This window comes from Symphalangus syndactylus, chromosome 5 (genome assembly GCF_028878055.3).
Source record: "Symphalangus syndactylus isolate Jambi chromosome 5, NHGRI_mSymSyn1-v2.1_pri, whole genome shotgun sequence".
NCBI classification, from domain to species: Eukaryota; Metazoa; Chordata; class Mammalia; order Primates; family Hylobatidae; genus Symphalangus; species Symphalangus syndactylus.
The window spans coordinates 120,748,885-120,772,638 of NC_072427.2; the positions used below are offsets into that span (position 1 = coordinate 120,748,885).

General features: G+C 42.9%; 1 protein-coding gene across 7 annotated transcripts in view; it reads left to right on the plus strand.

Annotated features, from left to right (window-relative positions):
• Positions 1-23,754, plus strand: part of LEO1 (LEO1 homolog, Paf1/RNA polymerase II complex component) — a 39,595-nt gene extending 15,841 nt beyond the window's left edge. Inside the window, exons 4-13 of one of the 7 annotated variants that reach the window (XM_055279153.2) lie at positions 988-990; positions 1,025-1,116; positions 1,714-1,859; positions 2,920-3,004; positions 7,192-7,286; positions 8,508-8,642; positions 9,771-9,906; positions 11,746-11,932; positions 14,370-14,467; positions 20,180-20,442. In XM_055279153.2, coding sequence (XP_055135128.2) covers positions 988-990; positions 1,025-1,116; positions 1,714-1,859; positions 2,920-3,004; positions 7,192-7,286; positions 8,508-8,642; positions 9,771-9,906; positions 11,746-11,932; positions 14,370-14,467; positions 20,180-20,392 — 1,190 coding nt within the window. In that variant the 3' untranslated portion in view covers positions 20,393-20,442. Of the gene's footprint in view, positions 1-987; positions 991-1,024; positions 1,117-1,713; positions 1,860-2,919; positions 3,005-7,191; positions 7,287-8,507; positions 8,643-9,770; positions 9,907-11,745; positions 11,933-14,369; positions 14,468-20,179; positions 20,443-23,494 lie in introns of those variants that run through there. The other 6 variants (XM_063640684.1, XM_055279154.2, XM_055279155.2 and 3 more) reach the window with 6 other exon arrangements.

Genomic DNA, 23,754 nt, shown 5'->3' on the forward strand with positions numbered 1-23,754 from the left:
AACAACAGCAACAGCAACAGCAACCACCACCACCACCACCACCACCACCCACCACCCCCACCACCACCACCCCCCCCACCACCACCACCCCCACCCCCACCACCCCCACCACCCCCAGCACCCCCACCCCCACCACCACCCCCACCACCACCCCCACCACCACCCCCACCCCCACCCCCACCCCCACCACCACCACCCCCACCACCACCGCCACCCACCACCACCGCCACCAACCACCCCCACCACCCCCACCCCCACCCCCACCGCCACCCACCACCACCGCCACCCACCACCACCGCCACCCACCACCACCGCCACCACCCACCACCACCACCACCACCCACCACCACCACCACCATCACCACCATCACCACCACCCACCACCACCCACCACCACCACCACCTGGTATTATAAGTTGGAAGGATGAAAGGAGTTCTACCAGCCAGGTGTGGCAGCTTCCTTTCTCCTGCCTCAGCCTCCCAAGTAGCTGGGATTACAGGCACCTGTCACCAAGCCTGGCTAATTTTTGTATTTTTAGTAGAGATGGGGTTTCACCATGTTGGTCAGGCTGGTGTCAAACTCCTGACCTCAAGTGATCCACCCGCCTTGGCCTCCCAAAGTGCTGGGATTACAGGTGTGAACCACTGTGCCTGGACTGTAATTTTGAATCTGGGATAGACTTATGGAAAATAGGTGTCTGTGGAGTGCTTCGGCCCCAACTTTGAGCATCTAAACTGTAGGAAACATTTGGGCTCCTGGGGAATAAAGGAAAGTGGGAGAACAAGGATGGTGAAAATGAAAGGAGAAATAAGTGCCTCCTGTGCAGCTTGCCTTTCACTAGATTTGCCCCCTTCCCTCTCCCCACACTCTCTGGTTGGGTCTTTGAGAGCCAGGCTCAGCATTATGTTTTTGGTGGTTTTCTGATGCTGGTCCAGAAACCTTGGGAATGTGTTGAAGTGATCAGCTGTGAAGAACCTTAGTTACAGATAGTAACACTAATGCCTTTTTCCTTCTGCATTGAAGATAATGGAACCATGGATTTATTTGGAGGTGCAGATGATATCTCTTCAGGGAGTGATGGAGAAGACAAACCACCTACTCCAGGACAGCCTGTTGTAAGTCAATTACTAACATGAACTCATTCAAGGCCAAGCATAAAGTTTCAAAGGTGAAGAGTCTCCCTTATTCCAGCAAAGGAAGTTGATAACTGAATTCTAGTATGAAAATACCATGAACAGATGACTTTCTTCATTATGTAGGGAACTCTTGGTTATAAGGGGGAGTGGAAATAACTGCCAGACATGAGGTTGGTGTCATGCCTTAGGGGACTGAAGTGTGAGGACTTGTGATTTGAGAACCATTGATTTGAATGTTTTTCTTGCTCATGCCAAGAAGTATCTGCTATGTTAATAATCTTCTCTGGTTTTAATTGATAGAGTGACTTCCTATTGAAGTGTTAATTTCACACTTTTGTTGATAAGTATTTGGAAGACAGATTTATCATAAAGGAGATAGTTTCTTGTACTGAGGTATCCAAATTGATCGTTTCCCATTTTGTGTGTGGGTGGGTTGGGATGGGAACTGGGGGCTTCTTTAGTCCTAAAGTGATATCTAATTATGTTTCTTGCACCCCAGAGTAATTAAAGTGTGGAGGTTGAAGGAAGCCATTTCTAAGGTCCTGTCAAGCTCCAAACTTCTGATTCTTTCACTAGGATGAAAATGGATTGCCTCAGGATCAACAGGAAGAGGAGCCAATTCCTGAGACCAGAATAGAAGTAGAAATACCTAAAGTAAACACTGATTTAGGAAACGACTTATATTTTGTTAAACTGCCCAACTTTCTCAGTGTAGAGCCCAGGTGAGGAAATCAATTAAAATTTTTTCAGGATGTTGAATAGAAATACATAGAATGTTTATTTTTCTTATTTCACAGTGAGTTGACAAATCACAAAAATGGAAAATTGATCGTGTATCTCTGAAAAAATTAGTCAAGCACATCCTGAGATAGAAAAAATATGTATTGGTAAGGGAGGCTTTTAATGCTATGATTGTTTTTTAGCAGTTCGATACTTTCTTATGAATTAGCAGACACCACAGATCTTCAAGGTATTTTTTTAATTAGTACAACCCTGAAAAGGCTGAAATTGAAAGTGATGAAATTTGCTAGAGAAATGCCAGTGTCCACTGTAGCAGCTATTGTTGGTCTAGAAAAGGTAATGGTTTTGGACAATTAGACAGTGTTTGATGGGTATTATTTACTAAGTTTACTCAAGCTCTTGTGCTTTTAAAATTTTTTTTCCACAGGCACAATGATGTGGAAAGCTAGAGCATATGTTGCCTATTCTTTGGCAGAGTTACATAAGAAGAAGAAAGGATATTTTGAATATTTATCCTTGCTTGTACTTTATTTCAAGCAATATGTATTAACAACAAATTTTAAGAAGTAAAATTACTGGCCGGGTGTGGTGGTTCACACCTATAATCCCAGCACTTTGGGAGGCCGAGGAGGGCGGATCACCTGAGGTCGGGAGTCTGAGACCAGCCTGACCAACATGGAGAAACACCCTATCTCTACTAAAAATACAAAATTAGCCAGGCAGGGTGGCACATTCCTGTAATCCCAGCTACTCGGGAGGCTGAGGCAGGAGAATCACTTGAACCTGGGAGGCGGAGGTTGTGGTGAGCCGAGATCGTGCCATTGCACTCCAGCCTGGGCAACAAGAGCAAAGCTTGGTCTCAAAAAAAAAGTACAATTACTACTTCCTTGAAGTTAAGCATGAAGATATTGATCATTATGATTTTTTAAATTATATTATGATTTTTTTATATAATGGTGTTTATTAATAGAGATGTTATTACATAGCAGTAATATTCTTTATAAAATATGATTAATAGTTTATTTGGAAAACAATTTGTAGACCTTTTGATCCTCAGTATTATGAAGATGAATTTGAAGATGAAGAAATGCTGGATGAAGAAGGTAGAACCAGGTTAAAATTAAAGGTACTATTTCATGCTTTTTCCCTTTTTTTTCTTTTATAAAGTAAAACCTGGAGATACTAACTTGAAACTTGAGCTTTTGAAAGTGATTTTTTTACCTAACACTTCACTATATGGCTGTGTTCTTTTGATTGCTTTTGTTGACTATTAGGAGAGAATTTTATTTTACTAAATTCCCATTAATGCTTCTCTTTGATACCTTATACCATCTAGTCACGCTATAGAAGGAGGGCCTCTAATCTTTTAAGTAAGGAGGATGTAGGTTAAGTAGAAGTTTCATCTTTTTATTTTGAGACACGGTCTTGCTCTGTCGTTAAGGCTGGAGTACAGCGGCACAAACACAGCTCTTGGCAGCCTCAATTTCCTGGGTTCAAGCGATCTTTCCATCTCAGCCTCCTGAGTAGCTGGGACTACAGAAAACATGCCACCATGCCCAACTTTTTTTTTTTTTCCTGTAGAGATGAGGTCTTGCTGTGTTGCCCAGGTTGATCTTGAACTTCTGAGCTCAAGTGATCCTCCCGCCTTGACCTCCCAAATTGCTGGGATTACAGGCGTGATTGCTACTGCACTTGGCCACGTAGACATTTTAGAATTGAGTTGTACAAGGGAACAAGAGGTGGTTGAATGCATGATACTGAAACTGGAATTATGCATTTTCAATTCTTAAATCTGAAGGATTTCCTGTAAATTTCTTATTTTCTAGTGGGTATATATATATTTTTTTTGAGAAGGAGCATCGCTCTGTCGCCCACGCTGGAGGGCAGTGGTATGATCTCAGCTCACTGCAACTTCTGCCTTCTGGGTTCAAGTGATTCTCCTGCCTCAGCCTCCCAAGTAGCTGAGACTACAGGCGTGCACCACCATGCCCAGCTAATTTTTGTATTTTTAGTAGAGACAGGATTTCACGATGTTGGCCAGGTTGGTCTCGAACTACTGACCTCAGGTGATCCACCCACCTCGGCCTCCCAAAGAGCTGGGATTACAGGTGTGAGCCACTGCGCCTGGCCTCGGTACCTTATTAAATTGTTAGAAAGGGATAGTCTGGCATTTTTTAGGCACTGAATTTTTATATTTTTAATAGTACCATCTCTTCAATGTGGTGGATTAACAACTACCTAAATAACCTTGATATAAGATGGTTTCTATCCAAAAGCTTTTCATTGAGACTTCACTACTCCTCTTAATGGAAATGCAAATCAAATAAGAAAACTGAGATAAACAGATGCCAATAATTTGTTCAAGATCACACAGTCAACAGATATAGTGCTTACACTGTTTTTTTTTTTTTTTTTTTTTTTCTGTCCTCCCTCCACCACCCATCTACTCATCTGTTTTTTAGCCCATCTGTTAATATTATTTCCTTGGGACATGTGGATGTATTGATTTAGGCTTAGCAGTATGAATTTTTCATGGTTGTTTTAGTGCCTCTGGCTTTAATTCTACTACTTTTCATTGTTTCCTGTCATATACATATAAACTAATATAGTAGTTCCTTATTTATTCACTTTTTATCAATTTATTTAATTTTGTCTTTTTCCATTTTCTTACTTTCTGTCATGATGCTACAGCTAGTATCAATATATCTATTATATTTTTAGACCATGTGATACCAGATTCTAGTATGGGTACCAAACTTCGTAAATAAGGCCAGGCATGGTGCCTCATACCTATAAACCCAGTACCTTGGGAGGCCGAGGTGAGAAGACTGGCCGGGAGTTTCAGACCAGCCTGACCAATAGAGCAAGACGTTGTCACTACTAAAAATAAAAAAAATTAGCCAGCAGAGATGGCGCATGCCTGTAGTCACAGCTACTCCAGGAGGCTGAGGTGGGAGGATTGCTTGAGCCCAGGAGTTTGAGGCTGCAGTGAGCTGTGATTGTGCCATTGCACTTCAGCCTGTGCACCACAGCGAGACCCTGTCTCCAAAAAAAAAAAAAATTTATAAATATGTATTTTACCCTAAAATTTCAGTGCATCAGACTACAAAATATTGGTGTTTAACATAAACTGTTGTCTTAAAACCTTGGTGTGTGATAGGAAGTAACCCTGGACCCTTATTTTCTTGAGTGATGTTTAAGACTACGCTGACCAGTCTTAAAGCATGGTGTAGTTAATTCTTTAAGAACAAGGAACCAGGGAACCAGGTACAGCTTATGTACCTCTCTGAGGTCCCCTGTCTTCAGAAATACTATTATGTGTCCTTCATCCTGATAGGTTAAGACCTAGCAATGTGTCCTATTATAGCATCATTACTATTTGAATCACTTTATATAATAGAAAGCATTTTTTAGAACAGCTTCTCAATTAATAATGGCCTATTTGTGTGTGTGTGTGTTTTTTTTTTTTTTTGAGATGGAGTCTTGCTCTGTCATTGCCCAGGCTGGAATGCAGTGGTGTGATCTCGGCTCACTGCAGTCTCCGCCTCCCGGGTTCAAGCAATTCTCCAGCCTCAGCCTCCCGAGTAGCTGGAATTACAGGCACATGCCACCATGCCCGGGTAATTTTTGTATATTTTTAGCAGAGATGGGGTTTGACTGTGTTGGCCAGGTAGGTCTTGAACTCCTGACCTCAGGTGATTGCCTGCCTTGGCCTCCCAAAGTGCTGGGATTACAGATGTGAGCCCCGCGCCCGGCTTATTTGTGTATTTATATGTGGCCAACCTATTGTATGAGAGGGAAGACAGGAATAGTGACAGATTGTTTTGTTTTCAGTCTGAAAATTTCAAACATACGCCAATGTATTAAGAACAATATAATGAACTCTCTCGTGCCCATGACCCACTTCAACAGTTGCCAAGTTAACAATCTTTTTGTCATCTACATATTCCCCACCCCAGCTTCCCCAGACTATTCTGAAACAAATTTCAGGTATGACATCATGTTTAATTCATGAATATGATAGAGTTATTCAATCAGCATACTTTATAGCTATTTGTGAGGAATAAATAGGGAAAGGGGAAAAACTGGAAGGGGGAATCATTAGGACCCAGTTGCACAGACATTTGTAACTAACGGAGTGGAGATCCAGACAATCTCCGTGGGACTGGGAGCAGCTGTGTTTAGGATTGACACTGGGGGAATAGGCCGAGGGAAGCATCGTCTGGCATTGGCAGTTTTCACATTGTTGGCTTCTGTCTGTTGCCAGCTTCATTCTCATTCTTTCTATCCTTGTATGTCCTGTTTTTACTCTTCATTGTCATTTTAGTGGGTTTCCAGGAGGCAGCAGTGATAAACTGCATGTGTTTAGCATGCCATGTTTTCCTGGAGGTCCCACTGACTTTAATTTCAGTAACAGTGGTTTTCATTTGCCAACTCTGTCTGGTGTTTCCCCACCATGCAGGTAAGATAGTTAGGCTCTAAACCTATTGAAATCTGGGGTTTTAATTTTCGTAGGGCACTTATTTATCCTTATTCATATATGGGAAGTCTGTCTCTCTGTGCCAATAGGCAGACTTTTTGGTCTTATTTTTATAGACTTTTTAGCTCTGTGAGAGAATTTGCTTTATACAGGGGTTTCACTTCAAAATTTCTGCCTCAGCCGGGCGTGGTGGTTCACGCCTGTAATTCCAGCACTTTGGGAGGCCCAGGTGGGCGGATCATGAGGTCAGGAGATCGAGACCATCCTGGCTAACATGGTGAAACCCCATCTCTACTAAAAAATACGAAAAAATTAGCCGGGCTTGGTGGTGGGCACCTGTAATCCCAGCTACTGAGGAGGCTGAGGCAGCAGAATGGCGTGAACCCGGGAGGTGGAGCTTGCAGTGAGCCGAGACTGCGCCACTGCCCTCCAGCCTGGGCGACACAGCAAGACTCCGTCTCAAAAAAAAAAAAAATTTCTGCCTCACATGGACTCAAGTTTTATCGCCTGTGCCTTGTAATTCTTACTGTCTTAACACATCTTGGGGTTAGTGTACATTTAGTATCTGCCATCTGCTCAAATGCTCTAAGCTTTCTCTATGATTATGATTCTAGGAGCTCAGAAATTCACTTAAGCATATTTTTTCCCCTGCTTTAAATTTATCCAACATCTCTAGGTGATTAAAGAGGGTTTCAGTGTTGTTCATTCTCCTGCCACACATACATCTGTCACCTCTGTATGCTTATTCTGTGATTATGTGCCTCTTGAGGAAAAAAAAGATGCATAGAGTCATTTAAACTATAATTTTCTAAAGTACTTGTGTTGTGAAACAGGTAGAAAATACTATAAGATGGAGGATACGCCGAGATGAAGAAGGAAATGAAATTAAAGAAAGCAATGCTCGGATAGTCAAGTGGTCAGACGGAAGGTGAGCACAAAACGCCTGAAGGGTATTGACATACCCAGAATGGGTCAGAGGGATCAAGTTTTGAAATACTTTTTATTTTTAAATTTATTATTATTAGTTTTAGAAATGGGGTCTCACTCTGTTGCCCATGTTGGAGTGTAGTGACATGATAATATCTCAGTGGAGCCTCAAACTCCTAGTCCTAAGTGATCCTTCCATCTCCCAAGTAGCTGTGACTACTTGGTGTGCACCACCCTGCATGGATTATTAAAAAAAAAAAAAAGGGCCGGGCATGGTGGCTCACCCCTGTAATCCCAGTGCTTTGGGAGGCCAAGGTGGGTGGATGACGAGGTCAGGAGTTCAAGACCAGCCTGGCCAAGATGGTGAAACCCCGTCTTTACTAAAAATTAGCCGGGTGTGGTGGCGGACACCTGTAATCCCAGCTACTCAGGAGGCTGAGGCAGAGAATTCCTTGAACCCAGGAGGCGGAGGTTGCAGTGAGCTGAGGTCGCGCCACTGCACTCCAGCCTGGGCAACAGAACTAGATGCTGTCTCAAAAAAAAAAGAAGAAAAAATTTTATAGACACAGTTCTCCATATGTTGCTTAAGCTGGTCTTGAACTCCTGGGCTCAAGCGATCCTCCCATCTCCCAAAGTGCTGGGATTACAGGCGTCAGCCACCATGCCCAGCCACAAATTGACATTTCAAAAAAATTGCCCTTCACTGGGAATGTAGTAGAGCCTGGTAAACGTCCCAGTATGTGTTACTTCTTTGTAGTCAGTCAGTTTTTCTCATTATGACTTCTTATTTTCGTTCCTTCTGAATTCTATGTAAAAAGAGAGAGCAGCAGTTGAATCACCTGTTTTGTTTTGTTTTTTTTTTTCCTTGAGATGGAGTCTTGTCCTGTCACCCAGGCTGGAGTGCAGTGGCACGATCTTGGCTCACTGCAACCTCCACTTTCCGGGTTCAAGCAGTTACCCTGTCTCAGCCTCCCGAGAGCTGGGACTACAGGGGTGCGCCTCCATGCCCAGCTGATTTTTGTATTTTTACTAGAGATGGGGTTTCACCATGTTGGCCAGCCTTGTCTCAAACTCCTGACCTCGTGATCCACCTGCCTCGGTCTCCCAAAGTGCTGGGATTACACGTGTGGCCACTGTGCCCAGCCTGAATCACCTTTAAGTGAAGTAAGATGATAGAGTGAAAGCTTTATGACTTTAGTATATGAAATGTTTCTCTTTCCAGCATGTCCCTGCATTTAGGCAATGAAGTGTTTGATGTGTACAAAGCCCCACTGCAAGGCGACCACAATCATCTTTTTATAAGACAAGGTACTGGTCTACAGGGACAAGCGGTCTTTAAAACGAAACTCACCTTCAGGTAACTGTTATTATTATTATTATGTATTATTTCTTATGGTAAAAGCAGTGAAACACAGATGTTTCTGTAATGCCTGCCACCTGATTGATGTAACCCCATGGTATGATTCAGCAAGAACCAAGATCTTGTGCATAGTTCTGAAGGTTCAGAGGTTATTTTGTCAAATATACTAAAAGTTGCTATTTCTTAGGGAACCAGGTCATGCTAACTAGACTTACAAGAGACTGTTAGGTAAACCAGAATGTCAATGTATTTAATTCCAGTGGTTATTATAACTGCCAAGAGGCCTAAAATACGTGTGTCTGCTAGCCAGTGTGTCCTTTGTTTTTGGTAAAATTGACCTGGGAGACTAATGATAACTAGAGGTTGTTGTTGTGCATGCAATCGAAGGAAAGCCAGTGAGTTGGTCAGTGTGAGACGGGCCATCTCAGTGCTGTAGGCCCCGGCATCTAATACCACTGCAGAGGTGTGTCTCCCAAGAGGACTGGAATACTCAGCTGGTGAGGGCACTTTCCTTCTCTAGACTGAGTAGGTGCTGCACTGAGATGTTCATGCTTCTCTTTCTTGATTATAAGCAGACCATCCTCTTTGGGCAATGCTTATCTTTAGAGGGGGCACAATAATGTTGGTTATGATTTAGCTTTTTGAAATCATAAAGGTCAACATACAGGCTTTGGAATCAGACTCATATTTGAATTCCATTTCCACTTTGTGCCACTTTCTTAATCTCTTTTTGCCTCAGTTTCCTAAATCTATATAATAGGATAATTATATTAATAATAATATTAATTAAAAGTAATGGCAAAAACCGCAATTACTTTGGCACCAACCTGTATCTAATTAATGCTGCTTGAGCGTATCCATTTATTGCTTCTAGAAGGTGATCATGCCATACAATCTTTTTTACTCCAACCTTCTGTTTTTCATTTGTGGAATAAGAACATCTCAGTGAGCCACAGAATGAAAACTCACAATCTTCCACCTTGGTATATTCAGTCGAGTGTCTCTGCCTTTTTTTTCAGGTGACTAGGAAATGGTCACTGGGCTCTTACTTCTGTGACGTGGGTATCACTGGCTCACAAATGTATTTGGTAAACAGTGAGATGCTCTTTGTTTATTTCCTGGCAGACCTCACTCTACGGACAGTGCCACACATAGAAAGATGACTCTGTCGCTTGCAGATAGGTGTTCAAAGACACAGAAGATTAGAATCTTGCCAATGGCTGGTCGTGATCCTGAATGCCAACGCACAGAAATGATTAAGGTATGTTTGCTAAGCCTTATCCTGGGATTCTTTGGTATATTAGGCAAGTATTTCCCAAAATGCTTGTTCATCATCTCTTATTGGCCCACCTTTTCCTCTTCCAACTGACATGAATAGGGAGCTGGATTCATTTCCTCAGCATTTGCCAAACAATGGGTGACATGGCAATGATAGTAAAACAGACACAGGGCTCAGGTTCTCTCTTCACCAGGCCCTGAGAGTTCAGCAACAAACCGGTGATTGAAATATCTGAATTTTCATGTATAAGTTCAAATTTCATTAAGTCATCTATGTGTGGTTTAGAATCCATGTCAGAAGTCAGTGGAGATACTAGAGAGTAGTGTAAGAGAATAGACCAGGAGTTTGAATGAGAGAGTGCCTAAAGTAGACTCTGGTAAAGAATAAGATGAGCTTATGAGTTTTTAAGGTCAATTTGTAACATTCTACCTAGTATAGTTTCAAATTTGACCCAGCTGTTAATTAGGCACAAGTTTATTTGGGGCATTGTACCTAATCGATAGAGCATGTGCTCATATTGGCCATTAGCCTTTCCTGCAGCACTTGATTTGAGAAGCCATATGCAGTGGTACAGGCTCATCATTTCTCCTCTCCATCTTCTCTAATCCTTACTAGATTTTGGCCTTTGCCCACCCTGCCTCTTGTGATTACGTTGTTTAGTGAAGCAGGGCATGGTGAGGCTAAGACAGTCCAGTTGCCTCAGGGCCTTTCTTACAAATCTTATGGTCAGGCTCTGCTGAAGGTTTGACTCTGAGCCCTTGCTTTTTCCTCCATCCTGTATTTGTTCATGGAGACAGATTAAACCAGATCTCATAGCAGTACCTAACCGAGTGGTATATAGGGGCATTTGCTTTGGAGCTGGGCTTGTTCCATTTCCCCACCTTTTCTGTACAGGCTAAGGGAGCTGGAGGAACCTGCAGATTCCAGTTTCAGCATTACTGGAGAAGCTCTTGAACCACTTTGAGCATCACCCCACACCCTCCTCCATGTCCCCAGCTCCTGTGAAAATGTAGACAAGGAGTCAGCTGGTTTGTTCTTAGTCCCTGTACTACTGAGAGTGATTTTTACTCTAACCTTCGTACAGCCACATACTATTAAAACAATCTGTTCCATAGAATTTCTAGCAATATAATGGGAGTTGTATATGATAATACAGAGCAACTGGATGAGGAAGACCTTCAAAGAAATCCCAGCATATCCCTGAAACCTACTCCAACACCACCCCTACCCCCAACCTGGTTTAACATCAAGGTGCAGAATGCCAGGCAGTGCAAAGGAAATGAAAGCTCTGCCTTGTGGCTCTAGGATGCTTCCCAACCTGTCATCAGGAGCCGTGAGGAGCTCTCTGGGTTGAGGGGCTGAGGGGCTGGGACCAGAATATCTGGGAACAATGGGAGTTTGGTAGAGCTGGGGCAGATCAGTTGTCTGTGGTTCAGGGATGAACAGGAACAGCCACTGCTGCCCCAGGGAGTCAGTTTAGGTTTCTGCTGGGCATGAATGGGGTTTCTCAGGTGGGTTGCTTCTCTCTGGGTTAAGTGACAGCACAGAACAGCAGCACGGCTCCCGAGGACACACCTGTGCCAATGCCAGTTGGGCCGGTTAGTGTCAGGGCTCCCTTCTGCCGCTTTACCCTTGTGTTGCCTTCACTCCTGCAAACCAAACCAGAGGGTCCATGTGGAGCCACAGAGGTGTGATGGGGAACACACACGGGACAGCTGTTATCTGGACCAGACATCACATGCTATTTGTGATAAAAGTGGGTTCAAGTGGGCACAAAAGTAGCTCCTTTTTAGGTTAAAGAGGTTATTTGCTTCTTTACAGAAAGAAGAAGAACGTTTGAGGGCTTCCATACGTAGGGAATCTCAGCAGCGCCGAATGAGAGAGAAACAGCACCAGCGGGGGCTGAGCGCCAGTTACCTGGAACCTGATAGATACGATGAGGAGGAGGAAGGCGAGGAGTCCATCAGCTTGGCTGCCATTAAAAACCGATACAAAGGGGGCATTCGAGGTGAGTCATGTATGGAAATTACATTTCATCATTTTGGGATTCTGGACTTCATCTTGGCATTGGATGTAATCCGACTGTCAAGTCACTGGACTTTTTTTTTTTTTTTTGAGATGGAGTCTCGCTCTGTCACCCAGGCTGGAATGCAGTGGTATGATCTCAGCTCACTGCAACCTCTGCCCCCCGGGTTCAAGTGATTCTCCTGCCTCAGCCTCCCGAGTAGCTGGGATTACAGGTGTGCGCCACCACACCTGGCTAATTTTTGTATTTTTAGTAGAGACGGGGTTTCACCATGTTGGCCAGGCTGGTCTCAAACTCCTGACCTCAAGTGATCTGCCCGCCTTGGCCTCCCAAAGTACTGGGATTACAGGCGTGAGCCAGTGTGGCTGGCCCGGACATTTTATTTTTAAAGAACCAGTTGTCATGAGTGACCTAGTTCATTCAGGTGAGCTTGAAAGGTAGGAACTGCTGTTGTTCCTACTTTGGGTTTTATCCCTTGAGCTTTTGCTTTCTGACTTGAGAATTTGCCAGTTATATTGGAACTTTTGTCAACCTTTTTTATTACCTAATCGGGAATCAAGAAATTAAACTATTCAGAAATTATGTGATATTTTCTTTCATTCTTCTTCTACATTTCTCTTAGATTTTCTTTTGCATTTCCTCCTTTCGCAGGTATCACTGATGGTTAACGTTTTTTCCACACATACTGAATTTCAGGCAAATGCTCAACACTTGACATGCATCCTATTTGATCCCATAACAACGTTGTGATCTAGTTGCTCTTATTTCCTTATTCTTATTGAGGAAACTGAGACTTTGAGAGGTTGACTAACTCGCCCAAAGGCACGTAGTTGCTAACTGGTCAGTTCTTAAACCAAGATCTGACTTCCGAGACATCTGTCCCAGCCGTGACTCTGCATCCACCTGGTTCTTACCCAGGGGTTCCCCCAAGCCAGTAGCAAGATGACATGCTGAAAAGTGAACTAAGCAGACCTGGCTGGCCTCCTGACCCTGCCCGCTCTCATCTGAGTCCTGCCACTTTTTAGTTGTATAACTTGAAGAGTTACATAGTCTCCCTTAACTTCTGTCACCTCATTGTGACAAAAACAACCTATTAATAATGGTAGTTAGAACATAAGGTTGTTTTGAAGATTACATAATATAATACATTTAAAGTATTTAGCCCAGAGCCTGGCATATAACAAGTGAATTTTTAAAACACCCAAATTTATTTTTCTCTGACTGTCCCATGAAACTCATTTTTCCTTTTATAGTGACTGCATTTGGTCTGGTGACCTGTTACATATTACCTACCTATTATTTATTTGGGGACCACAGTACAGAGACCCTTTCTTTTTTGTCAGTGCTGATTTCCACAGTACAGAGACCCTTTCTTTTTTGTCAATGCTGATTTCCCATAGAAAAAGATTCAATTGTGTGGAAATAAACCACACAAAAATTAAATAAAAATTTTAAAAATCCAAGGATGCTTTGAGAGAGAGAGGTATGTAACATTCAAGTCACCAGAGATTAAAAATCTAGCACATGAGTCTAGTAGTGCTCAGTTCCATACAGTAATCAGATAGGCAAGGAGTGAGGACAAAGGGAAGGCTTTGGGTTTTGAGGGGAGGGGCTTAGTCTAAAGTCCTCGGCTCTTATTCCACCCAGAGGTTCACCTGGGCTTGGGCAGTGGAGCAGATGGGCGCCCCTCTACATCTCTCTTTGAAAGGTCTGCCTGGCAACAAACGGTCTTTACAGGACCAGGAAACCACTTTCTTGCTTTACCTTCAGACTCATTTTGGAATTAACTGCTACTGGTGGAAGAATGTCTCAGGCTTTAATAGTTGACTTCGGAAGAGTAGGGTATCTTGCCTCTTTAGACACCTTGCACACAAGCCTTTTTGATCTTTAAAAGTGGTCAGGTTTTTGTGTTTTGAGAGGGTAAGTCTGCTTCATTTCAACATATCTAAAATTTATACTTATCTTTAAATCAAAAACTTTAAAATTATTTGGTTCCCCTGGGAGGAAATATACAGAGAGAACTAGAGATATTTATCAGAAGAAAACATTTAAGAATGAATAGGTCACTGTCTTTGAAAGTTACTCACAGTTGGACACAGTGGCTCACGCCTATAATCCCAGCACTTTAGGAGGCTGAAGAAGGAGGATTGCTTGATTCTAGGAGTTCAAGACCAGCCTGGGCAACATGGCAAGACTTCATCTCCACTAAAAAGAAAAAAAAATCAGCTGGGCATGGGTAGGTAGTGCACACCTGTGGTCCCACCTCCTTGGGAGGCTGAGGCAGGAGGATCACCTAAGCCCAGGAGGTCAAGGCTGCAGTGAGCCATGATTGTGCCACTGCACTCCAGCCTGGGCCTCAAAGCAAGACCTTGTCTCAGAAAAAAAAAAGGTCACTCACAATCTATACTTTTGCTTTCAGAGGAACGAGCCAGAATCTATTCATCAGACAGTGATGAGGGATCAGAAGAAGATAAGGCTCAAAGATTACTCAAAGCAAAGAAACTTACCAGTGATGAGGTAAGACCAAATTTATTCAATTCTAGGGGTTTATCCTGTACTCAGGAGCCAACTGCTTTGAATGAAGAGCTCACAGATCAGGCAGGCATAAATTAGTTGTCTACACACTTCACTGAAATCCAGTGAGATAAATGCAGTAACAAGACAGAGTGATCCAGAGGAGGGTCTGATACCTGTGCTTAGAGAGGTCTTAGAAGGCTGCGTGGAGGATAAGACTTCTTGCTGGGTGTTGAAGAGTGATCAGAAGCTTGCTGGTCAAACTGTCCTGTCTCTGGTAGGTCACTCCGGATAGATGGAAAGGCCTGGAAGAAAAGGTGCAGGTCCCTGACATACCAAGGCTAATCCAAGAGAGAATGACAGATCATTCAGTGTGTTAGACCAGAGGGTGTATCTCCTTTTTGTAAAAATTCTCAGTATTTTTTTTTTTTAATTAGGAAAATAATTCATTCTTGGTTGGATGCAGTGGCTCATGCCTGTAATCCCAGTATTTTGGGAGGCCTAGGCAGGCAGATTGCTTGAACTCAGGAGTTTGAGACTAGACTGGGCAACATAGGGAGACCCCATCTCTCCAAAAAATACAAAAATTAGCTGGATGTAGTGGTGCGTGCCTGTAGTCTCAGCTACCAGAGTCTTGAGGCGGGAGGATTGCTTGAGATGGGAGGATTGCTTGAGGCTGCAGTGAGACATGATTGCACCACTGCACTCCAGCTTAGGCAACAGAGTGAGACCCTGTCTCAAAAAAAAAAAAAAAGAAAATAATTCATTCTTGTGTTGGGAAAACCTATTTTCTTTTTATTTAGATGAAACAGTATTTGGCCGGGCGCAGTGGCTCACGGCTGTAATCCCAGCACTTTGGGAGGCCAAGGCGGGTGGATCACCTGAGGTTGGGAGTTCGAGACTAGCCTGACCAACATGGAGAAACCTTGTATCTACTAAAAATACAAATTAGCAGGGCGTGGTGGCACATGCCTGTAATCCCAGCTACTCTCAGCCTCGGGAGACTGAGGCAGGAGAATTGCCTGAACCTGGGAGGTGGAAGTTGCAGTGAGCCGAGATTGCGCCATTGCGCTCCAGCCTGGGCAACAGGAGTAAAACTCCATCTCAAAAAAAAAAGTATTTGAAATTGTATTGAGTAATTTAATAAATTGAAATAAATTTTCATTTACTATTGACATAAATTATTTCAAGATAATTTAAAAATATTTTATCTTATTTTTAAACAGCATCCTTTTCATATTATAAGAGAATAGGCCCTGAGAATTTTTCTTTTTCTTTTTCTTTTTTTTAAGACAGAGACTCGCTCTGTTGCCCAGGCTGGAGTGCAGTGGCGCGATCTTGGTTCACTGCAAGCTCCGCCTCCTGGGTTCATGCCATTCTCCTGCCTCAGCCTCCCAAGTAGCTGGGACTACAGGCGCCTGCTACCATGCCCGGCTAATTTTTTGTATTTTTATTAGAGATGGGGTTTCACCATGTTAGCTAGGATGGTCTCGATCTCCTGACCTTGTGATCTGCCCACCTCAGCCTCCCAAAATGCTGGAATTACAGGCGTGAGCCACCACTCCTGGCCTCTTTTTCTTAACACCCCAGTGAGTATTTAACAGCCCACTGGGTGATGTGGAGATACTGAGAAATTTAAAGTTTTCATTATACCAGTGAAATACTATGTAAAGTAAAATACTATATATGGTATAACAGATGGTGAAAAGTGATAAGGAGACAAATTATGCAGGAAAGCAACATAGAGAATGCTCTGGGGGGTCTTGGGAGTTGGGATGTTATACTTTTAGAAATGCTGTTCAGGGAAGCTCTCACTGGAATGGTGATCTTTGAGTAAACGTCTGAAGGTAGTGACAGTGAACTGTTCAGCTCTCTGGAGAGTGTTGCATGCAGAATTAGTTAGTGCAAAGGCCCTGAGGTGGGAACCTGCCTGGCATGTGTGAAGAAAGCACAGAGGCTGAAGCTGGAGCCTTGTGAGTGAGAGGAAGAGGGCAGAAATATGATAGGGCCAGATCACCTAGGGCCTCACACTATTTGTAAGGCTTTTTTTTTTTTTTTGTATTTTTTTGTAGAGATGGGGTTTCAGCATATTGTCCAAGCTGGTCCCGAATTCCTGGGCTCAAGCAGTGTGCCTGCCTCAACTTCCCAAAGTGCTGGGATTACGGGCATAAGCCACCGCGATGGACTGTTTTATTTTGGTTTTTTATTCTGAGTGGTTTTCATTGGAAGTTTTCAGCAGAGGAGAGAAGATATGATTTAACTCTTAGTAGGATCACTGACTGCTTTGTTGAGAGTATGTTGATTGTGCCTGTGAAATAATGGCCTTACCTGTTTCCCAGGTATCTATAGATCAAGGTAGCATAGCAGAGCTGAGAGAGTAGAGGCTTTGGAGTCTTAAAAGCCTACCTAGGTTGGCAATCCTGCTTCTACCACTGAAATCTTTTATCTTAAATGTCTGGCTCTTCTGAACCTCATTTTTCTCTCAGCGTTGCTGTAAAATTAAAATTTTATATCATGTGTATAAATTAATATAAAGTTTTATTACACATAGTATATATGAAAAGTATATAAATATATATTTATATTATAAAGATATCATTACTATTTCAAAATGTGATGAAATTGGAATTTTTAAAAGGCACATGGAAACAGATTGTTGACCATTTCAGTTTGTTCTCTGACAAGTACACCTACTCTCTAAGATAAGGACTTCCTTTAAGTGTATCATTCAGGAATAAATCAGTAATGTGCCAGACAGCATGATTATTAGCAATTAAAAATTATAACTAATTAAAACAAAATTCTTATTTCTATCCTTTACCCTAACTGCTACCTTTGTAAAGCTATGTAGCTGAAATTCCTATTTCTTCCTTGGTATCTTTATCTGAAATTTATTTTACCCTCTTGAAACATTTTCAGTGGTTGTGCAATTTTAGGGCAATTTTCTTTCAGGAGATTTTTGGCTTCCATTATTATTATTGAAAAATGAGCTTTCTAATGGTGATTTCTTTTGGCACTTTGAATATGCCATCCTCTGCCTTCTGCCTTCCATTGTTCTGATGAGAAGCCAGCTCTTTATCGTCTTGAGATTCCCTTGTATGTGACAAGTCATTTTTCTCTAGCTGCTTTCAGTAAGTTTTCTGTCTTTCAGCATTTTTACTGTGATGTATCTGCATGTGGTTCTCTGCATTTATTCTACTTGCAATTTGTTGAGCTTCTTGGATGTGTAGGGTAATGTTTTTCAACAAATCTGGGAAGTTTTCAGTCATTGTTTCATTTAATATTTTTTCTGCTGTTTTCCGTCCTCTCCTGCCGTTCCTATTGGGCGTATGTTGGTGTGTTTAGTGGTGTCTCGCATTTCTCTGGGACTCTATTCATTTTTCTTCATTCTGTTTTCTCCGTTCTTCAGATTGCATAATCTCTGTCAATCCATCATCAAGTCTGCTGATCCTAGTTCAAATGTACTATTGTGCCGTTCTGGTCACATTTCATTTCAGTTACCCTTTCAGTGTAAGAATTCCCATTTGGTCCCCCCCCGCCTTTTTTTTTTTTTTTTTTTATCATTTCTGTCACTTTATTGATATTCTCTCTTGATAATACATTATCATGCCTTTCTTTCTTTTTTTTTTGAGACAGGGTCTCACTCTGTTGCCCAGGCAGGGGTGCGGTGGCGCGATCTCGGCTCACTGCCACCTCCACCTCCCAGGTTTAAGCGATTCTCCTGCCTCAGCCTCCCAAGTAGCTGGGATTACAGGTGCATGCCACCATGCCTGGCTAATTTTTGTACTTTTAGTAGAGACGGGGTTTCACCGTGTTGGCCAGGCTGGTCTCGAACTCCTGACCTTGTGATTCACCCACCTCGGCCTCCCAAACTGCTGGGATTACAGGCATGAGCCACCGTGCCTAGCCTATTTTTAAATTTATTTTATTTATTTATTTATTTATTTTTGAGATAGATTTTCGCACTGTCGCCCAGGCTGGAGTGCAGTGGCGCGATCTTGGCTCACTGCAACTTCCGCCTCCCGAGTTCAAGCGATTCTCCTGCCTCAGCCTCCCGAGTAGCTGGGATTACAGGTGCCCGCCACCACGCCCGGCTAATTTTTTGTATTTTTAGTAGACATGGGGTTTCACTATGTTGGCCAGGCTGGTCTCGAACTCCTGACCTCGTGATCTGCCCGCATTGGTCTCCCAAAGTGCTGGGATTACAGGCGTGAGCCACCGCGCTCACTATTTTTTATACACAGAGGGTCTCACTTTGTTGCCCAAGCTGGTCTCAAACTCCTGAGCTCAAGGGATCCTCCCACTTTGACCACCCAAAGTGCTGGGATTATAGGCGTGAGCCACTGTGCCTGGCACTAGACAAAATTTGTTTGTTGGTTTTTTTCTTTTTTTTTTTGAGACAAAGTCTCCTTTGCCCAGGCTGGATTGCAGTGGTGCCATCTTGGCTCACTGCAACCTCCACCTCCTGGGTTCAAGCAATTCTCCTGCCTCAGCCTTCCTAGTAGTTGGGATTGTAGGCACCTGCCACCATGCCCAGCTAATTTTTGTATTTTTAGTAGAGACAGGGTTTTGCTATGTTGGTCAGGCTGGTCTCGAACTCCTGACATCAGGTGATCCACCCGCCTCGGCCTCTCAAAGTGCTGGGATTACAGGCATGAGCCACCGCGCCCGGCCAAAATTTGTTTTATTGTTCTGCAACATATTTGTTTTAAATTAGATGAGGCAACATCTTAATGATGCATTTACAGTGCTGAACTGTTGGCAAACGTGAGTCCTCATCTAAGCAGATGCTATTTTTTTCTTGGCAAGTAGAAACTGTGAATGAAAATTGAGAAGTGTCATGGGACTTCTGTTTGTTTATTCCTAGTATTCTCAGAAGTGATTTTTTTTTTTTTTTTAAGTGATCCAACAGATAGCCTTCTTCTAGGCTGGGCAGTTGCAAACCTATATTGCCTGATTTAAAAATGCCTCTTGGGAATGGCCACCTAGCTGTTACAGGAACCACCCTCTACCTCCCTTACCCAAATATTCTCTTTCAGGTCTTCCTGCACTCTTCCCTTTCCTTCCCTGACAACAAAAATTTTACTTCTGTCTGGACCTCTCAACCCCTGCCACTGCCTCTTCATGTTACCCTAGTTTGAGTCCTGGTCATGGGTTACAATGGAAGAAGGAATGGGAGCATTCCTGTTCTAAGTCCCTCTCTGTGCTTTGCACACTAAAGCCCACCCAAACACCAGGAGCCTGGGTATGCCTCTGAGATTAAGGGGAGTTTTCAGACCCCAGGTTCCCAGTCCAGAGAACACCATTATCATCATAGCATGCCTTGAAATGGGGGCAAGGGCCAGTCTATATTAGAGTGAACTGCATCGATTTTGGTGCTACCCTTTCCCACTTGTATGGCCTTGGGCCAGTCATCTCATATTTCTGTTTCCTCATCTGATCAATGGAGTTTATACTCACTGTCTTGTAAAAATGTTGCATTACAGTATTAATAAACAACAGATTTGAAACACAATATGTAGTAGCTGAACAAGAAATACTGTTTTCCCTTTTCCAACAGAGTCTAAGTTACCAAAAAGAAGAAAAATGTAAAGGAGAGCTTTTTATTCTCCCTCATTTTTTTAAGTAGTTAAAACTTTACAAAATCTAAATTACCTCAAAGATCTAGATAAATAGATAGGGGGAGAAAGTGTGTGCTGGTACTCTGTTCTCCAGGAGTCCGGGAAAAGGGAAAGACCCAAGCTGAAAGAAACATGGAGACAGTGGAAAGGAGAGGTATCAAGGCCAACCCTCTTAGACAAAAGAGGTACCTTCTGTGAAGGATTAGTCAGAATGTGGTGCCAGGCAGCCTCCCCTCTGTGTCTCTTTCTCCAGCCCTCCCTCTTGAGACTCCATTTCCCCTTTGACAACCCTGCCTTATCTTCATAACTGTGGACTGTCTTTTTCTGTATCTACAGGGACCTGCATTCATGACTGTATTAGTAAGCTTTCTTTTAGACTTAATAAAAATATTTTTGTCATTTACTGCATTTATATATGACACTGGGATCCGTTGCAGTTCTGTTCAGTAAGGCAGCATCCCACATGTGTAATTTTACAAAATGAAGTCATCCTGAAGGATTCTCTCACCTTTCTAAGTCCTGGGAGTCTGAGGAACTATATACCTTTGCTCTGTGTGATGGCTGGCTAGCTGGCTAGCTTGCTTATTTATTTATTTATTTGTTTGTTTGTTTGAGATGGAGTCTTGCTCTGTTGCCCAGACTGGAGTGCAGCGCCGCGATCTCAGCTCATTGCAAACTCTGCCTCCTGGGTTCAAGTGATTCTCCTGCCTCAGCCTCCAAATCCATGCCTGGCTAATTTTTGTATTTTTAGTAGAGATAGGGTTTCACCATGTTGGCCAGGCTGGTCTCTAACTCCTGACCTCAAGTGATTTGCCCGCCTTAGCCTCCCAAAGTGCTAGGATTATAGGCATGAGCCACCACATGCAGCCTTATTATTTATTTTATTAAAAAAATTTTTTTTTGTAGCAAGTAATTTTTTTTTTTTTTTTGGTAAAGACAAATGTCTTACCATGTTGCCCAGGTTGGTCTCACTCAAACTCTTGGCCTCAAGTGATCCCCTCCTACTTTGGCCTCCCAAAGCCCTGGGTTTACAGGCATGAGCCACTGCACCCATTCCCTTTGCTGTGTTTTTCTGTGCTTATGTGTAGCTGCCAGAGAAGTCAGTCCCTGGCAGGCCTTTTTTTTTTTTTTTGAGACGGAGTCTTGCTCTGTCGCCCAGGCTGGAGTGCAGTGGTGTGGTCTCAGCTCACTGCAACCTCCATCTCCCGGGTTTAAGCAATTCGCCTGCCTCAGTCTCTCAAGTAGCTGGGATACAGGTGCCTGCCATCACGCCCGGCTAATTTTTTTGTAGTTTTAGTAGAGATGGGGTTTCACCATGTTGGCTGGGCTGGCCTTGAACTCCTGACCTTGTGATCCGCCCGCCTCAGCCTCCCAAAGTGCTGGGATTATAGGCGTGAGCCATCACGCCCAACCTTTTTTTTTTTTTTTTTTTTTTTTTTTGAGACGGAGTCTCCCTGTGTTGCCCAGGCTGGAGAGCAGTGGTGTGATTTCTGCCCACTGCAACCTCCACCTCCCGGGTTCAAGTGATTCTCCTGCCTCGGCCTCTTGAGTAGCTGGGATTACAGGCGTGCGCCACCACGCCTGGCTAATTTTTTGTATTTTTAGTAGAGACGCGGTTTCACTGTCTTGGTCAGGCTGGTTTCAAACTCCTGACCTCGTGATCCGCCCACCTCGGCCTCCCAAAGTGCTGGGATTACAGGTGTGAGCCATCGCGCCCGGCCAGTCCTTGGCAGGCTTTCTAAAGCAGAATTTCACAGCTTCTTACTCCAGAGGATGGATTAGGACTGGTGCCAGTGAGACTTTTTTGGGAGAGCCCTGGCCATCTCCTGGCTGCTGCTGTCCAGGGGCCTTTAGGACAGGCTGTACCATCTTTTAGAATTACCATGCTAGTTCTTTTAGTGATTGAAATTTCATCTCATTAAAGGATTTTAGAGCTGAAAAGACAAACTCACCAAGGCTCACTTGGAAGGTTACCAAAAAATAGCGATTGCATGTAAAATGTTTAAGATAAGATTTTTCCTTTGAAAATTAAAAGACAAGTAGTGTGATTGAATGTGCTCTTTGCCTGTGGGGCTGCGAGAGAAGTATTTGGGTTTGCTCTAGCCTGCAGAGTAGAAAGGAGGGGCTCTTGTCCCTTCTTGGGGGCAGGGTCCATCTTTCAGTATTGCTGTTTAGGTAAGTTCACTGATGCCAGCTGGGAAGTAAATGGAGGAGGAGGACTTCTCTAAATCCCTTACTGTGGATTCATAACCTTCCCCCTTTGAATTCTATGGCCTTTCAGGTCTGTGGGAATGTATTTGGGATAATAAGGCAGGAAACAAGTGTGAGATGCTATCTTGTCTGTCAGAAGGCCAGCCATGAGAACTATCAGAAAAAAGTGGGCATACCAGGTTGCATTCTCCATCTAGCAGCCTGTGGTCACAGCAGCAAGATGTCTGGCTTTCCCTAACTTCAACCTTCAAACCATTTGTTCATCCCATTTAATTTTTAATTTTAATTAATTAATTAATTTATTTTTGAGATGGAGTCTGGCTTGCTCTGTTGCCCAGGCTGGAGTATAGTGGTGCGATCTCAGCTTACTGCAACCTTCGCCTCCAGGGTTCAAGCGATTCTCCTGCCTCAGTCTCTCAAGTAGCTGGGATTACAGGCACGCGCCACCACACCTGGCTAATTTTTGTATTTCTAGTAGAGATGGAGTTTTGCCATGTTGGCCAGTCTGGTCTCAAACTCCTGACCTCAGGTGATCCACCCCCTTTGGCCTCCCAAAGTGCTGGGATTACAGGCATGAGCCATCATGCCCGGCCCATCCCATTTAGTGTCAGTTTGTTTTAATCAGTATTTGATATTTAGATACTGACATGTTCAAATTCTATCTGTAAAAAATGTTTTTTAGATAACTTCCTAAACTATTTGTTTCTGTTAGAATGTTTGTACAGAATGATTTTAAACAGAAGAAACTTGTTTATAGATGCCCTTTAATGTCATCAAATATTTTCTTAAAAACCTTTATGATGTGAGTTTTTAATGCATTGAAACAAATTGTTCCAAAAAAACCAAATCAACAGTCTTTAAAATCCTGAATTTTAGATAATGAAAAGAAGTGAAATGCTGAGGAGGCAGAGAAAAAAAATTTGAGAAATTACCTGATCATGGTGAGAATATCCTGACAGGACCAGTGGTTAGACAGGCAGAATTTCCTCAGGAGAGCCCCACCCCTTCTGTGGCAAATCCTGTCTCCAGTTTCCTGCACACCCTGCTCTGTGTTCAAAGGTTTCCCGGTGAGAGATTAGCTCACAGTTGCTGACACCTCACAATCTGCAGGAACCGTTACTTTGAGTTGTCAGAGGGTCATTTAGCTCATAGCTACTTTTGATAAACCATCCTAAAAATGTTCTTTATTGACTTGTAGATTTGTAAAAATTGTATCTGTTTAGGAAGGTGAACCTTCTGGAAAGAGAAAAGCAGAAGATGATGATAAAGCAAATAAAAAGCATAAGAAGTATGTGATCAGTGATGAAGAGGAAGAAGAAGATGATTGAAGTATGAAATATGAAAACATTTTATGTATTTTATTGTACAGTTATAAATATGTAAACATGAGTTATTTTGATTGAAATGAATCGATTTGCTTTTGTGTAATTTTAATTGTAATAAAACAATTAAAAGCAA